Source organism: Fukomys damarensis, unplaced genomic scaffold, assembly GCF_012274545.1.
Source record: "Fukomys damarensis isolate Sample0158 unplaced genomic scaffold, DMR_v1.0_HiC HiC_scaffold_15, whole genome shotgun sequence".
Lineage (NCBI taxonomy): Eukaryota > Metazoa > Chordata > Mammalia > Rodentia > Bathyergidae > Fukomys > Fukomys damarensis.
The window spans coordinates 64,524,740-64,541,789 of NW_022900927.1; the positions used below are offsets into that span (position 1 = coordinate 64,524,740).

General features: G+C 52.8%; 1 protein-coding gene across 2 annotated transcripts in view; it reads left to right on the forward strand.

The window, feature by feature from the left end:
- The window catches only part of Polr3b (RNA polymerase III subunit B), an 86,864-nt gene extending 70,016 nt beyond the window's left edge, over positions 1-16,848 (forward strand). For both annotated transcript variants that reach the window (XM_010631312.3, XM_010631313.3), the window contains 5 exons: positions 6,578-6,681; positions 7,124-7,290; positions 9,926-10,039; positions 12,167-12,340; positions 16,203-16,848. In XM_010631312.3, the coding sequence (XP_010629614.1) occupies positions 6,578-6,681; positions 7,124-7,290; positions 9,926-10,039; positions 12,167-12,340; positions 16,203-16,332 (689 nt within the window). In that variant the 3' untranslated portion in view covers positions 16,333-16,848. The remainder of the gene's footprint in view (positions 1-6,577; positions 6,682-7,123; positions 7,291-9,925; positions 10,040-12,166; positions 12,341-16,202) is intronic.
- Positions 16,849-17,050: the final 202 nt, after the last annotated feature.

A 17,050-nucleotide genomic window follows, 5' to 3' on the forward strand; every position in this document is an offset into this window, starting at 1 on the left:
ACCACCGTGTGGTTGGTGCCCAGTGGTGCCCAGAGGGAGGCAGGGCAGAGAGTGGGTCTGGAGCTCTATTTTCTCCTCAGGTTCTTTGTGATCGGCTTTGGAGCTGGGGTGAGGATGCACAGATGCCCCTCGAATGCTGGCTGGAATGATGTTTGGAGCTAAGTTTTCTCCTGAAGTAGAAATCACTTCTATAAATAACCCTCTCTAACTTGTGGTCTGTTTACATGTGCGGAATTCATCGAGGCCAAATGTGTTTGTCTTGAGCCTTGTTCCATCTGGCGGTTAGTGCATTTATTGAAAGATTTTATATCCCTTTTTCCTTTGGCTCAGTTTTTGTTTTTTAATTATTTAGCAGAAGTTATATCAGTGTAAAGAATTCCCATGTTAAGTTTCATTACATTGATTAAGCAAACCAAATTATTATATGTCTAAATTTCCTCTTACTTTGCTACCATTCACAAGGAGGAAAAACTGCACTCCTTTGATGTGGAGACAGAAAAAAAGCAATATATCTCTCCCTGAAAGAACATGTCTCAGCCTCTCATGTGAAAAGGATTAGCACCTCCAACAAAGGCCCGCAGACCACAGGATGGGCACAGGACCGAGCAGGGTCTGAAGGCGAGGAGAAGCTGTGTTTGTCCGGGCACAGAGGCTTCTCAGTAACTGTGCATCCGGGATCATAGCCCGCGCCCTCCTCCATCCTGGACACCAGTTGACAGGGGCCGTGTCGGCCTTTGTTTTGCGATAGAAACCTAGTGCTGCCGCCTTTGCGTGCAGCAGTCGTCAGTGTTTCCGTCTTTGGCCAATCAGACACATGCAGATAAAATTGTTTGAGGGTTCAGCTTTGACCCCCTGATATCCAAAAAGTCACACTGTGAGATCATTTGACTCCATTTTGCACTGTTATTAAGCCACCTGCTAAATTAATTTATCCCGACTTGGATTGAATATTTCCTAGGAGAAAACCTACCCCAACTTCCGTACACATTGAAGAACCCATGGAGAGTAGTTGTGAAGAGGCTGTGGGAAGTAAGAAAACAAATGTTTTATGTGTGCCAGAAAAGCCCAGAAGAGAGCTTATTTGTTAAACAAGGCCCGGTTTAAAACTAGTTTTGCCAGACTTTCATTTGTTACTTGTTTTTTCTATATTGTTTTCCAAAATTGAGAGTGGAAAGATCTTGATTTAAAGTAATCATAACAACACCTTGTACTCATGTAGCACTTGAGACTGTCTAAAATCCTCTCTGCGAGACCGGAGCTTCAAACAGTCTGGTGTCTTTGGCTCCCTGCTTTGCTTGATCCTGCTTGAATGGAAGTCGCTGAGTGGGAGGGACGAGGGGCCTGATAGGGCTAATAGTGTGAGCAGAGAGATAAGGTGAGTGGTGGCCAAGAAGGCCTCAGTTCCGGCCCGAAGAGAAATTCCAGCTCAATTTAGTATGAGAAGTGAGGATCGTTTTGCTCACAGAGACACCTTATTATGAGAAGGTTTTATTTAATTTGCTTTTTAAGAGCAAGTTTTGGTCTCTGGTAGCCAGCCTGTAACCCTCTGACCTTTCAGTAAATATCCAACTACAGCTTTGAAATTAGGGTATTTAGTGTTTTATGGCCCAGAATAAAAATCTCCAATTCTGTTTCCAAATAGTGTTGCCTCGCCACATTTTATTAAGCTCTTGACACATTCAGCCGTGTGTATTTTGTAAAGTTCCTATGGTTATTGTTTTACAATAGCTGCTTCCAGAGGCATTGTAAGGGTTTCAATTAATCAGCCCTTTGTACGCTTCAGACTATGCAAATTTATCACATCAAACCATTCAACTGCTCATGGGAAAGCCGTGTAAAAACTGCATTGTCTTCTAGCGCCTCCTCTCATTTAGAGTGATGTTTTAATAAGAAAGCTAATCAAGTTTTCTTATGCATTATTTATCTGTTAACATGTAAGGAAGAGCCGAATTAAAATTGTGTCAGCCGGGATACGGCAGTGATGTGATAGATCTGGAAGTGATTCAGCAGCAGAACAAAGCTGATATGATTCAACACTTTCTGTCCACCCCCCTCGGGATTATTTAGGGCGGTTCTGTGAAAAATAAAAGAAGGTTAATTCGATAACTGGAAAGGGGGAGGGGAGGAAGGCGTCACAGCCTGTGCTAGCCTTCAAGTTTCGATTTGGGAATTTACATTTCTGAACGTGTTAAGGCCCATGGACATGAGTTGATGCACAGCACAGTGTTTCTTCACAGGGACAGACTTGAAGCACTCGGGCTGCTGCAGCCGTTTCCTGAGAAGCCCCTGGTGACCAGGAGACAGTGTCCTGGCCCTATTAAGGACCTGGACAGCCCTCAGAGCAGGAGGTGCAGCGGGAGAGGGCCGGGCTGCTCTGGGTTGGCCAAGATGAGTGCACCTGCCCTCCTGTGTTTGGCCAGTGCGCTTCCTGCTGAGAGTAATTAGGGTTCTCTTAGGTAATAATCCCTGGTCTTTCTCTAAGTACCTCCCAGGCATTAGCTCAGGTCATGAGGAAGGTGCTAGTCATTCCCATCATGGAGCCCAAACTACTAAGGTTCCCGCACGCACACTTCCTGGTCATGAAATACCTGCTGAACCTCAGAGCCAAGTGTAGGTTCCCTGACTCCTTGTGAGCCCTCCCTGCACCGGCCTGGTAGCCCAGGCTCAGAGCAGTGACGCTGTGGGTGGCGCCCCCCACCTCCGAACCTCAGAGCACTGGGCTTCCTGTAGAGTCCACTCCTTTGCTAGGCAGCTGCCCTCTTCTCCCACTGTGATCGAGGAGAAAAGTCAGCATCACATCACCCTTCATTCAGTGAGGTGTTAGACTGGGAGGAATATCTTGTTGGGCAGTCGGTATCTGCCAAAAGCAAAAGCGCGTGAGTTAGCGCCTCCTGCCCCGTGCACCTTGCCTCACAGGGAGTGGAAATTCGGGTGTGGCGAGCAGAGCTGCATGAATGTGCTGGTTTCTGGGATTCCTCGAATCGCCTCTGCCTGGAAGCTGCGTCCCCGCACCTCTTCCTGTCCCCACGCCTCACAGTCCTGCTCACCTGGCAGGTGCTCAGGCATGGCCCACCGGCCACCAGCATGCAGGCCGTACTGAAGCTGCTCTTGGAGTTCGGGTGTCATTATGGTCATCTCCAGCAGTTGCCATTGCCTCCCATCTGGCTGTGGCTCTTCCTCCTTTTAGGTTCTTTCCTTTTTCCCGTTCAGATGAAGGGAATGTAATGTACCGATAGTTCTCTAAAAGGACTATTTTGGGGAAGCTAGAGTGACTTTTAGTAAGCTAGGAACTGTCTGTAATTAGAGATACTTCCCAGAAAATCAGATGATCCACGAGGCTCAGTGGCCTTGTAGCTGGGGAAACGGTCCTTCCCTTCACTGCTGGTAGCTCTGCGAAGCCATGGAGGCGGACCTGGCCCGCAGGTGCAGGAGCCGCGGCGCTGAGCTCTTGCGGCGCCTGAAGTAGCACCCACTTGGAGCCTCCCCGGGCTCCCCGAGTTCCTCCGCTCTAGAACTTGAAATTAAGATCTCTGTGGTTGGGATGACATTCCGTCTGCCCTACAACTTGGTGCTCCTGTTGTCTGTTCACATTTGTTGAAAGTCCTGCAGTGTAGTCTGTGGTCTGACTCTGCTTGGCCCCAGCAACTGCCTGAAATGTTTCTGGGCTTGTTAAACTGGTGTGTTTGCATTTCCCTGCCAGGAGGCTGTGCTGTAAACAGTGGGGTTGAGACACCCACGTGAACCAAGGGATGAAATTTTATTTCAAAATCTAAAATGCTGTGTAAGCATTGAAGGTATGCGTGGGTAATTGTTTCCCAACAGCTCCCATTAGATATGCTTTATTTGTAGCCCCTGCTTTCTTCAGGGACCCGGGAGGTTAACACACTGAATAACACATCCTGCATATCATTTACATCATAGAGCCGGCATCAGGGGAAGCGGCCATAACTTTTAAGAGTTCTTAGTACTAGAATGAGTTTTGTGCCTTGGTCCCTGGGGAAAACACGGTTTTACTTTTTCGGTGGAAAATAAAAGAAACCTTCGCACTTTGATTAAGGATTCAAATACTCTGAAACAGAGAAATACCTTTCAAATGAAGAAAAGTCTGGTTCTAAGATTAAGAGCTCTCGTTTTAACCCTAATGAATTCAGTAAAACTCAAACTTTTAAAAATCATCTGTCTCATTTGAGATTGGAGATCATCAAATTCTGTCTAAATATTTTGTTTTAACTTCTAAGCTCATTATGGGCTCTTTGTGTTAACTTGTATTAAAATCTGTCAGCTATGACTGGTCTCATAAGCACAGTCAGCGGACCAGAATAAGTTAATTATTTACTTGTGTCACTAATGCTCTCCATCTAATGAAATGCACAGCTGTGTTGGATCTGCGGTTGGATGTGTAGCCCCCATTGTCCCCGAGTCAGCGGAGGGTAGAAGCCGCGATGATGGAGAGCCCTCGCTTCTTTCTGCTGTTCTGGCTTTCTGTGTCGATTTCATGGATCTTTTATCATTCACTTTCACACAAAACAAACAACACAGGGCTGTCTGCTATGGGAACCATCTTGGCATATAAAAGGGTTTTCAGAGCGCAAAGTAATTTTAAGTTAGCGAAGATTTAATTTTTGGCTTACAGGTGCCCCGGGTTGAGATACAGCCAGAGCAGTTCCTATGACGGAATGAAAAAAATCTGAAAGCTTCTGAACTGTATTTTTTAAGGAAACAGTCAGAAAAGAAAAAGTAAGAAAACAACTTCCCCCTGAAAGGAAGCCTGCACTAAACATTAAATCAGAGTCAAGGGAAGTTATCAGGGATTCTGATTTCAGCAGGATGAGCATTTCTTTCATTTTAGTGACACAGTGAAGTCAAATTTACTCGATGAAATGTGTCAAATAAGACAGAAGATGCAAAGTGCAAGTCATCCCTGTGCGTCCCCTCCCCCAGTGTGGCTGTGTCCCCTCCTGTCCTTCACCCCACCTTCCTTCCGGGCTGGAGGAGGGCAGTGGATGGTGGATGCAGCCTTCTCCCACACAGACGCCGCTGCTCTCTGAGCAGCTGAAGGTGCCGTACTTTCTCCTGGGCTCTGTTTTCCAGGAGAGAGAAAGCCGATCTGTGCTTCACCAGCCGGCTTCTTTCTCCCAGTCGCCCCGTCCAGCACCTCGTAGGAGCTGCCATTTTCAACATTTTGTTCACAGCTGAACTGTGTTGTCAGTGGAGATTTGCAATTTGATCTCTTTCAAAGTGGCTCTTTCCCAGGGGCTCTAAGGTTTTTGTCTAGTAATTTCAGTGTAGACAAGATGGATTTTTGGAGGGAAGAATGAAGGGTCACACACTCCGCTTGATTTAAATTCTAAAACATTGTTTCTGAGTTTGAAATAGAGTGAACTGCACAGTTGTTTGTTCCTTGTGTAGGAAAGTGTGCGCATCTCCACCAAAATGGCATGACAGTAAGGCACGCTGTAGATTCAGCTCCACAAACCTCGTCACAGTCTTGCTGGCAGCTTCTGGAATCAATGTTAAATAGGCAGGTGGCATTCTTGTCCCTTGGACCTTCGTTGTTCTGTAATAAATTACACACGAAGTGTTTTTTGTAGTTGGGGTGCATCTGAGTGGTAGAGCTCTTACCTGGCATGCACAAGGCCCAGACCTTGGTCCCCAACAACACACACACACACACACACACACACACACACACACACACACACAGAGCCTGAGTCATTATATAGAATTGAAACTGAGGAATGAAAAATTTGACAGCAGTTTTTCAGTGGGTGCAGGTAGTTGATAATTTCACACATGATGGAGGAATTTTGTTCTACTCCAGTATCAGAGCATTTTTTTCTTAGGTTGGTGCCATTGTACATTAGTTTCCCAATCAGAACTATGTAGATTGTGGTTAAGTATCTAAATTCTCCCTTGCATCTCCTCCCGAGAAAAAGAAACCAGAAGAATGAAAAGCTATTGAGCAACGAACTCCTGGACAGCTGAGCACAGTATTGAGCAGATTGGGCACTGTGGGCTTGAGTATCTGCAGCGTGCAGAGCGCAGCTCTCGTTTGTTCTGTTTTCATGCTTGGAATTCCATTTCTAACTCTGGCCCATTTCCCAAGAATGGTTTGGTATTTTGTTTCTTACTTACCTTTGGGAGTTCAGTCGGAGATCACTTTTCGAATGTGCTCTACCGTATGGGACTTGAAATTCCTTGGGGCAGGTGAGGCTCAGCCAGGGAGCCGGCCGCCCGCACCTGGGCACACAGGTGAAGCACCAGCACCTCTGCTCGCAGTTCTTGGGGAGCACCTGGCACACAGTCAGCTCTGCCAGCCCTACAGCCCGAGGGACGTAGGCCTGGGGCTGGGAGGCCGGGCAGGCAGCCGACAGCACTGCCTTTCTGCAAGAAGAGTCGTTTTTGAGCCGTTTGTCTGGTAGGATTGCTGGAAATTGCTTTTGTTCCTCTTGATAGAGACCACAGGGAGGGTTTTAGTGCAGAGGAAATAGAGATAGCAGCAGGGAGATCCCAGTTAGGTAGTGTCTTCCTCCTCTGCCAGTTTGCTGTATGTGACATGAGTGCTTCTCTCCCCCAGGTGTTTGTGGTTTGATCGTCCCCCAGGAAGACATGCCGTTCTGTGACTCTGGTATCTGTCCGGACATCATCATGAATCCGCACGGCTTCCCATCGAGAATGACGGTCAGTTACCTTGAGGCTTTTTAGAGGCACTGTGGCTAAGGAAGAAAGCGCGCGCTTAGTTCAGTGAGAGGGACTGGGGCTGTGGGGCCCTGTGGCCGGGTGAGAAAGAGCCCTCCACCCCGGCTCTGAGTCCTGAGCAGTTCTGGGCTCCTCTCTGCAGAGCCGGGGGCTCAGCCTTATTCTGGGGTCTCCCGAGGGACTAGCTCCCTCCTCCAGTGGGCGCCACCTGTTGGTCCGGCTGCACTGCTCCTAATTGTGGCCCGGCCTCTGTGGTGCAGCCTCCTCTTCCGTCCATCCAGACACAGGAGAGGGGAGGGAAAGGAAGAGAAGACCTGCAGGGCGGAGCACAAGCTCAGGCCTTCCCATCCCAGGTGGAGGTACTGCCGTCTGTCTCCCTCGGTTGTCTGCCGCGTGGTGCTCACCCCGTGTGTTCCGTGCACAGGTGGGCAAGCTCATCGAGCTGCTGGCTGGCAAGGCGGGCGTGCTGGACGGCAGATTCCACTACGGCACCGCATTCGGCGGGAGCAAGGTGAAGGACGTGTGTGAGGACCTCGTCCGCCACGGGTACAACTACCTGGGGAAGGACTACGTCACCTCCGGCATCACCGGGTGAGTGCTGCACTTTGGAGCACGTGAGGGGAGGGGTGCTGGGCGGGAGGGAGCGGCCTGACGGGCTCTGTGGGTGTCCTGGGAGGGCTGCCCGAGGTGCTGGCTTCACGAAGAAAGCTTCAGTGTCTCAGGACTCCGACATAGTAAAGTCCAAATTTGGAGAACTGATGAACGGAGGAGCACTGTGTGTGCGGCTGCAACTGAAAAGGAGGAAGCCAGTGTGATGCTGCGCGCTCAAACCCAGCACTTGGGAGGCTGAGGAAGGGGGATCACGAGTTTGAGGCCAGGCTGAGTGACATAAAGATTTAACTCATCATGTTGGATTTGGGCCTTGCTTTAAGGAATATCCCAGCTGTATGATACAAAGGGCTCCCCTTGACCCGAGTTTCCTGTACATCTCTGTGATGAGTGAGGTAACTGGTGCTCTGCCAGTACTGGCAGCCTGGAGCCTAGCATCGCACTTGTTCATAAAGCCCCTGCCATGTGCTGGGATCCAGTGCAAACCCTAATGAAACATGCGGGCCCTCACCTGTAGAGCTGGCCACTTAGACCTCTTACTAGACACTGGAATAGCAGGCAGAAGGTGGCTTCTTGGCCATCCCCACTTCCCTGCCCTCCCGGGCGCCTGTCCTGTAGACACAAAGCCGTGTGTCCCCACCATGTCCCCTGGGGGCGCCGTGCCCAGCCTGGGCAGCACTCACAGACTCTCCGGTGAGGCGTGCAGGGCAGTGCGGCAGCCTGGGGACAGTGGAGGCTCGAGCTCCTGGAAAGGTGGGCACCTGGCTGGCGTGGGATGGTGAGGAGAGGCCCTGGGGAGAGGAGGGTAGGAAGGGTGTCCGCCTCCTTGCCAGCGCCAGGTCGCGCACTGCCTCCTCCCCGCTGCAGTTGGAAGCTGCCAGGGAACTCGGGTGGACTTGGGGCTTCTGCGGTGAGCGACTCCCGGACTAGACCAGGACAGATGGCTTCAGAGCTAACAGCAAAGCCCACTGCAGGGGGAACTGAGGGTCAGTGTCGAACTGTGGTTCAGTAGGCCAGCTGACAGTCCGTGTCGGAAGGAGGCTGTCCCCGCTAAACTGACTTCTCAGTCTCCTCGCAGAAAAGGCACTGTGGTCAGCTGTGCGGTCGCAGACCCACGGGATGAGCTGGTGGGGCTTCCAGGGCTCTGTGTACTGGAAGCGCCGCACACGCTGTGGACAGCCCCAGCCCTGCACAGTCCATGCTGCCTCCCGGCCCCACAGCCAGAGTCTTCCCTGCCTTTGCCTCTATCTCCATGGCGGAGTTTCCAGGCCCTGCTCAGTGTGTTAGCTCAGAACTCCATGGGGGGCTGCGCACATCGGTGAGGAAGACTGAAGGTGGCGTCATCAGTGGCCGGTGGAACTGCGCTGGGTTCTGTTGATCCCACCAGGAGCAGCTGGCTGCAGAGGGCGTCCACTCTGGAACTGGCCAGGGCCTCAGGCTGCTCGTCCTTTCTGTGCACCGTGAAGATGGACAGAGAGGTCATGCGGCATCTGTGTGGCAGAATAGGTGCCCTGGTGGCGTCTCCCACCCCTCTGGGGATCCTGGTCTGGCCTGCCTGATTCCTGAGGATGGCTGGGCTGATGGACAGAGAGGTCATGCGGCATCTGTGTGGCAGAATAGGTGCCCTGGTGGCGTCTCCCACCTCTCTGGGGATCCTGGTCTGGCCTGCCTGATTCCTGAGGATGGCTGTAATTCTGTGCGTGCAGGTGTGCCACTGAGCAAGGCCCGGTACTCTGCCGCCTGTCCCAGGCCATGATATCCTGGACCATCACTCAGCCTGCTGCGGCCTGAGGGTCCTCGCCTGAAGGCCTTGGTTCCTTGCTGGTTCTTGCTCCAGATTGAAAGAGGGGTTTGTTTTTCTTTTGTTTTTCCTGTCCCTGTGTGTACTCTCTTCAAACTTACCGCAGGTTTCCAGAGAGTTGCTGAATAAGCTATGTCACAAAGGTGTACTGAGCACCTGGGGTATCCCTGGGGATCACAGGCACCGGAACCACGATGACAGAGGAGACACAAGGCTGATATTTGTGGAGTTTGCTCCTTGTGGGAAAGACAGGCAACACCAGAGAAATAGCACACAGTGCTCCGGAAGCAGTGAGCCTGAGGCGGGCACAGGGTAGCTTTCAGAAAGGCTACAGGGAAGGCTCTGTGCAGCTGCGCTGCTGCCAGGTCTGAGTTAGCCCCACGAGAGAACATCCTGGGCAAGGCCCGAGGGGCTGGAGGAGAGGGGGCTGGCGAGCCATGAGAACTGACTATCGAGGCAAGCAGGAACTCAACTGTGTGGCCCTCGGACTGCACTGCCAGGTTCTGGCAACTTCGGTTGCGTGTCGTGGAGTTTGGCGCGAAGTACCCTTGTGCAAAGATAGCGGGGGCTCCCGCTGATGATGTGGAGGCTTGTCTGTTGAGGGACAGGTGTGGGAGCAGGAAGACCAGCTGGAAGGTGATCTGCAAGGACCAGGGAGAGGGTAGGGCTGCCCTGGACCTCCTGCTTCCCACCTGTCACATGTGCACCTTTGAATTTGGCCCCTCAAACTGCAAACCCTTCATACCTGTCCAGGATGTGCTTGAGGGGTGCTCGGAAGGCCAGCTCGGTCTCCTAACCCAGTGCCGCCTCTTCCAGGGAGCCCTTGGAAGCCTACGTCTACTTTGGGCCCGTGTACTACCAGAAGCTGAAGCACATGGTGTTGGACAAGATGCACGCCCGGGCCCGCGGGCCGCGCGCTGTCCTCACCAGGTAAGAGGAGGGGCCGCGGAGGGGGCCACGGCGGGGTTTCCGTGTTCCTGACATGTCAAGAGGTGAGGCCGTAGCCTTTAAGGAAATTCACGTACTTACAGCCAACATGGAAAAAACAGTGGGCAGTTCCAACTTATTTCTTGAGCCCAAGAGCAGCCTGCTATCCGCCTCACTGCTGGGCTCCAGCACAGCCACATGAGGTGTCCCTGTTGGTGACCGTGGTCCTTCTCAGAAAGGCGCAGCTTGTCCCCTCGTGTGGGGACACAGAACGCACATGGCCCCAGGCGTGTTTGCCACTGTGGGTCCCCGCAGGAGTGGGGTCCCGTGAGCAGCTGGGTGTCTGTTCCGGTGGGAAAGGGAAGTGTCACTGCAGTCAGGCTGCCCTCTCAAGACCCATAGGACACACGCAGCCAGCCGGCCGACCGCAGCAGGAATGTGCGCAGGGAGAGACTGAGTCCATCCTGAACCTGTGCGGTATTTTCTTGTCACGTCCCTGGGTGCGATCGTGCAGCAGCTCCTCCTCGCCTGTCACTTGGTGGTGATTTAGAGTCAGTCACTGGTCAACCACAGATCGGAAAAGTGTTCATCACCTCATGACTGCAGGGCTGTGCTGATGCTCACTTACGGTGGCGAGGCTGACCAAGCACAGCGCAGAGCAGTTGTGTGCAGCAGACAGCACTTGACAGTCGCACAGAGCCTGTCACGCCTGGGTGTCTGCTGCACTGTCCTCTTGCCGGGAGCTCGCAGTGACTCCTGCTTATTAATCCGCTTCCCGTGAACTGCGGTGCTAGGTAACAGCAACCTCAGGCATCTCAGTTATCTTGATTACGTCGTTTCTCCTGAGCCACATTCAGCCCTGGCCCGGGAACAGTGGGCTGTGTTGCATATGCACACATACACACATGTGCACATTGCGCGCATGCCATCATTTACCCAGGGTGTGTGCTGCCCGTCCCGTGCAGGTCTTGGTCAGTGCACGCAGTGTTTATAAGATGACCAAAACCTTCAGGGTGCGCTTTCCAGACCCTTGTGAGCAGCACAAGCCTGCATCTGGTAGGCTGCACCGTGCCGCTGGGCAGAAGGGTCCGAGCCCCTGGGTTCTGTTGCCTCTGCCCCTGTGCCCCAGGCCGAGGCTGACCAGGTGTCACCTGCCCTTAATGCCACCCTGCACAGCAGGGCATCGCCTTGGAGCACCGGACAGCCTCGCCGCTCCTCTGTGTGGAGGTCAGGCAGGCACAGGCACCCGGGAGGGCACTCCCGCTCCGGGTGGGGTATGGGTGGCAGATGGGACGTGGCCTCATCTCCACTAGCAGCACTCGCCAGGGGGAGAGGGCGGGCCTTGTGCCGCTCAGCAGGCACCCAGCCCCCTGGGCTTACCCCAGCAGGGCTTAGACGGTACCCCGGGAGCAGCTGGGGTGTAGTACCTCACCAGAAACCGAGTGAAGGCACGGTCTGTTCAAATAGCAGACATTCGGGTGTTTAAAGGCCCCGGAGAGTACACCTCGAGATCTCAAGACAAAGGCTGCCTCGGCACGGCCCCACGTGGGTGGGTGCACTTCTTCCCTGAGGTCTGTCCCCCGCAACCTCCGCGTCAGTTACATTCGACCTGGGTGTCAAAGCGGCTGTTGCCCACACTTGTTTGTTGCACCCTTCTGTCTTCTCGGCGTTGGTCAGGCGTCCACCTCCCCACAGTGACCCCTTCACCCCAAGTGACGTGGCTGCACACTCAGGGGTGGTTTCCACGTCACATGTTCATTCAGGCCTGCTTGTGAGTTGTTTCCTTTCCACAAATTACCCACAACTTCCTTGATTTCCCAACGTGTGACTTTCAACCCACATCTGCCCAGCAGTCTGCTGCTGATGGTGCCATTAGCCCTGGTGTTTCATGGACCCTACAGCGCTCTGTTGCGTAGTAAATCCTGTATGACTGCTATCTTGCCTTCCTGACAACAGCCAGCTTTTTCCATGGAAGGTTCTCGGCACAGGTCCTCCACGTTTCTGAGCAAGGTGATGGTCGAGCTGCAGGCGATTGGGCCGGGTCCAGCACCTCAGGCTCTGTGCCTGCATGCGATAAGCCGCTCTGTTGGTTTAAGAGCTAACACATCTGCATGACGTCTTGTTTCAAAGGCAGCCCACCGAAGGGCGGTCCCGCGACGGTGGCCTGCGTCTCGGAGAGATGGAACGGGACTGTTTGATTGGCTACGGAGCCAGCATGCTGCTGCTGGAGCGGCTGATGATCTCCAGTGACGCCTTCGAGGTGGACGTCTGCGGCCAGTGCGGGCTGCTGGGCTACTCTGGCTGGTAAGTGGTACCGTTGGAAGGCGGGAGCCTCAGGTCTTTCATGTGCTCACTGGAGCACCTCTCTGCTGCCACCCCGCAGCTGGTGCTCCACTTGTCACATAATGAGCTGCTTTCCACGCCCCCTGGGTTGGAGCTCCCAGGGAGTCCAGCCTTTGTCTTTTTATTTCATGTTATCTCGGGGCATTTCACAAGCACTGTTCCCCATGACACCCCAGCAAATGTGTCGTTAGGGTAAGCATCGCAGCCTGCCAAAGGAGCTCTTTAGAGTAACTGTCACATGCTCTTACTTGTAAGTTCAGACCCAGAGAGTCAGCTGTGTTGCGAGCTGACTCTCTCAAGTGACAGACAGCAGCCTGCTCACACTGGACAGACAGGGGCGCCTGTGTCCATCATTCCTGCAGCAGACATCAGTAGTGAGCAAGGCTGACGCAGGGTGGCCCACAGAGCCCGCCTCTGGTCTGTTCTGGTCGCACCCGTTCTGACTGCTGCTCCAGCCCCAGACCTGTAGCTGCTTCCTGAATACTGATTCCTGAGTGACACTCTGCATCCATGGGGTGGCCAGGAAGTAAATGCCACAGCCTATGCAGCTCAGGATTTCTGTGTGGCATTGGCCTGGAGGACAGTGTTCCCTGCTTTGTGTTTGTGTCAGTGCTGTTGTAGTACCTTTCCTGTTCCGATGGTTCCACTCTGCCACTGAGGAACAAAGGCTCTTCTTAGGGTCATGTGTGACCTCAAGCCTTAAAATCCTCCTGCAGGCAAGACAGCCCACCAGTCCCACTTACCACTCGGTTTTTTTGGAGAGAAGGAAGCTCTCACGAGGTTGGGGCTGTTCCACCCACATGGGCATCTTCCTGGAGCCTCTGCCTGCCTGGGGCTGTGGGGCCCAGGTGAGCGTGAGAGTGCCCGAGCCCCTCCGCTCCTGCACGCTGCAGGCAGAGCCCCGGCCTCTTGCCATCTAAGCTGCCAGATTCTTGGGTGAATAAAACGAGTGAAGAATCAGAACAAGGAGTTTCTCAGAACACAGTGTATCCCTTGCTGGCTAAATGGCCAGACCCTTAGTAAATTATCCTGTGACTCTAGTGTAGAAGAGTCGACGGGTCCTGCCACGGCGGGAGTGCTGGTTTCATTTTAGATACGAACAGAAGAGGTGGCCACTTGCAGTTCTTTTCATGAGGGCGCAGAGATGGGTGCCATTCTTGTGAGAATAAGCCTCGCTCTTTCTTACAGCAGTGAGATGGGGGTTTGTTTCAGTCCAGAGATGTCTATTCGTCTTTTGAAATGCATATTGGGCTTGCTTTTCATAGTCTGGGCTGTGTAACTAAAAAAGAAAGAAAGAAAAGAAATAGCATAACAGGAAGATGCCAGGGGCCTAGTTCCACTATGCTTAAATCTTCAAGTCTGGCACAAGGGATTTTAAGTAACTTGCTTAGAAAAGGTGGTACAGAAGAGCCGTTTCATGAAAAATAGAGGCCCTGAAACTTCAGAAATAGTTTGATTTTCTTTTCTCCTCCTTGCATTCCCTTTCCACGGAAAGAAAGCAGGCAGTGAAGCAGATTCATGTAGGCTGAGGAAACCCCTCTCCCTGACCCCGCAGGTAAACTGACGCCCCCCGGCCCCCCTCTGTGGTGGGCGGCCCTCCACACTGTGCTGCTCACTTCTTGGGTGCTTCCTGCCTCGCTCGGTCTCACACGTGGGTTGTGTGAGGCAGTGCTGGATTTGAAGCTTGTGTGTAGGGTGCCTTGCGTGTGAAATCCTCGACGGAGGACCAGACCCGTGGTAGGGTATAAGGGTCGTTGCTGTAATTAGTCGGAGTTTAGCATATGCTACGTCTGCTTGCGTGTGGTTGCCAGCAGAAAGCATCTGCATCATCCCGGCGGGCTGGTGGCTGTCACGACACTCGCGCCTGCTCGGGCGGCGGGCACCGTGTGGGCTGGAGGAAGCACCCTCTAATGAGCTGCACAATGGAGGCCTGGGCATTAGAGCGGCTCAGAACCCGGAGTCGGCTCTGCAGACCCGCACCGTGGAGCCTGACACCGGCCTGTTGCCCCTCAGAGCCAGATAGAGGGCAGCAGTCACAAAAGAGAGCCCTATTAAGATAATTGGCTCACAGGGACACCGCGCTGGACAGCCATTGCTCTGTGAAGCCCAGTGCCTCCCTAGGCTGCTTTTGTCCTAACCGTGTGCTGACTTTACTGATGTTCGGGTCAGGTTTCCACCTGTGGGACTTTTCCAGACTGCTGTAGGGTGAAGTACACACGTGAATGATACATATGTGTACCTGTGTGAATGCACAGATAGCCCTGGGGCCTTTCAAGCTCTGAGGACGGGAGGGTTAATGACAGAGAAGGTGAATGTGCTGTTCCGAGCCGCGCTGGCATGTGTGTCCTCTTAGAGGTTGGCGGAGAGCGGGCCCAGTGTCAGATGCTAGGCGGAGTTCGCAGACGCCCCGCCAGTCTCTTCCCCAGTCTAGTTGAAGCGCGAGGTGTCCCGAGTGAGCCCGAGCCGCCCAGGCAGGTGGAGCCGTCGTTATCGTCTGCACTTTTGCATCGCTCCTGCCCGGGAAGAGGCCCCGGGGTGGCCGTCGGCATCGGTGTCTGTCCTGTCTGTCCTTCCCCAGGATGTCCTGTCTCTGAGGGTCGCTCAACTCCACGCACACATGCCCAGTTGCAGTGCTTGCTTTCTTCCCTAAATACAGGGTTATTTTGCTGGTTGGAGAAATAGTCCTTGCTCCTTGTAAGATATTCAGAACTTGCAAAAATTGTAAGGCGGCAGTCGTACTAATTCCCATTACCCAGGAGGACCGCTGTTCTCATTTTAGTGACTGTTCCTTGGTACACACCTCTGGTTGCCTGTACTTCTTTCATTTTTACCTTTTATTTTTAAAAAATCAAAGTCCCTTCAGAGATTCCAATAATAGAGAAAATAAAAAGCATTAAAGTCTGATTTAAAGTGCTCTGGGACCAGGTGTGCTCGCTTCACGGTGTGTCCCAGACACACACATCAGTGTGAGTACCGTGGCATGTTCCGTGGTGCACAGCCTGCCTCTGTGCGCGTAGCCCGGCCCACAGCCGGTTGCGGGACACGTGAGGAGTCGCCTGCTTTATGCTGCCATAAATAGTGTGGCCGTGAACAGTCTTGTGGGGCTCTGTTTGTGGTCTGAACCCCAGATGGATGATTTACTTTCTTCTCGGAACCTTCTTGGTTGCGGTCGCTCAGGCCCAAGCACCGTTTCCTGGCCCTTCCTGAAGGAGGAACGAAGACGACCTGAGCAGGCAGCAGACACTCCGGTCGGGAGCCTGCTGCCACGGGGCCATGCAGGACACACCTGCACATGCGCACAGGCGTGTGCGGGAGACAGCACTCTGGCAGGGATAGCCGTCCCGAAGAGCACGGGGTGGACGCCCCTGAGTGACAGACATGGAGGGTAACTGAGCACCCTGCCCACAGTAACCTAGCACGGTGGGCGCTCACCAAGTAAATGGATGTTGACTGCATTGTTTGAAAACTCAGCAGTGCAGAGCTCTAACCCTGAATTTCCAGTGATTCAGTTTTCCAGGGCTCTTTCAGAACAGTACGTAGGCAGATGTGCATTCTGAAGAGAGAGGTCTAAACATACAGTGACTGGTCCAAGCCAGATGCTGAGAAGTCTGCAGGGAGTGGCGCTTGTTTTGCTTTTCATTTTGCCTCCTTGGCTGTTTCTGTCTTCTGGGCCCATAAGTTCATGTTTGGTGATGGGACTGGACACTCGGGACAGAGGAGTAACTGGTCCCAGGAAGGGTTTTGTAGAGCAGATGCCCAAGCCCCGTGTGCTGGCCGTTGTCTGCCGCCACCCTCGCTCTGACGCTGCCACCTTGGGTTTCAGGTGTCACTACTGCAAGTCATCCTGCCACGTGTCCTCCCTGCGCATCCCCTACGCCTGCAAGCTGCTCTTCCAGGAGCTGCAGTCCATGAACATCATCCCCCGGCTGAAACTGTCCAAGTACAATGAGTGAGGCTGCTGCAGAGCCGGGGCCAGGCCGGTCTCTGCCCTGGGAGTGGCTCCTCTGATTGGTTTCTCTCCAAACCAAAACTAACTGAGCCAGTGGAGCAGCTTCTTGTGTGTGAGACAGCGGACCAAGAGCCTTGGTCGGGAGGCATGAGCCTCAGCGAGAACGCCATCCATGTCCCGCCGGGGTATGCAGTCCCCTTCCGTTCTCTCTGACTCTTGGAGGATGAAAGAAAGGGTCACGTGACTTTTGTCAGCTGTTGTGCTGAGCCGGACGTGGAGGGAGGAGGACGAGTGGAACCATCATCTACGCTGGGAGGGGACGATCTTCTCAGCAAGTAAATCTCACTTGTACCCGCCTGAACTTTGTGATACTAATCCTGGTGGAATACATTAAATATATTCCTGCCTTGTTAAGTAAGAAGGTCATCTTTTCTGTAGACTCAGTTGCTACTGTTTGGAACCTCCCTGGTCATACCACGAAAAAATATTTATTAAACATGGAATATAATTTTATCATTTTGGATAATTTGTCATTTTCTGTCCCTCCCATTCCTGTCAGGATAGATTTGCTTTTTTAATGTAACAGCTTTCCTTACACATTTGTGATTTTTTTCTTAGCTGTTCTGCCCTGAAGCCAGGTAAACATTTGTGATGCTTATTTATAAAAGCTGGAGAAGTTTGAGTACTGCTCTGGAGTCTCATTCCCAATCCAGTGTCACCTT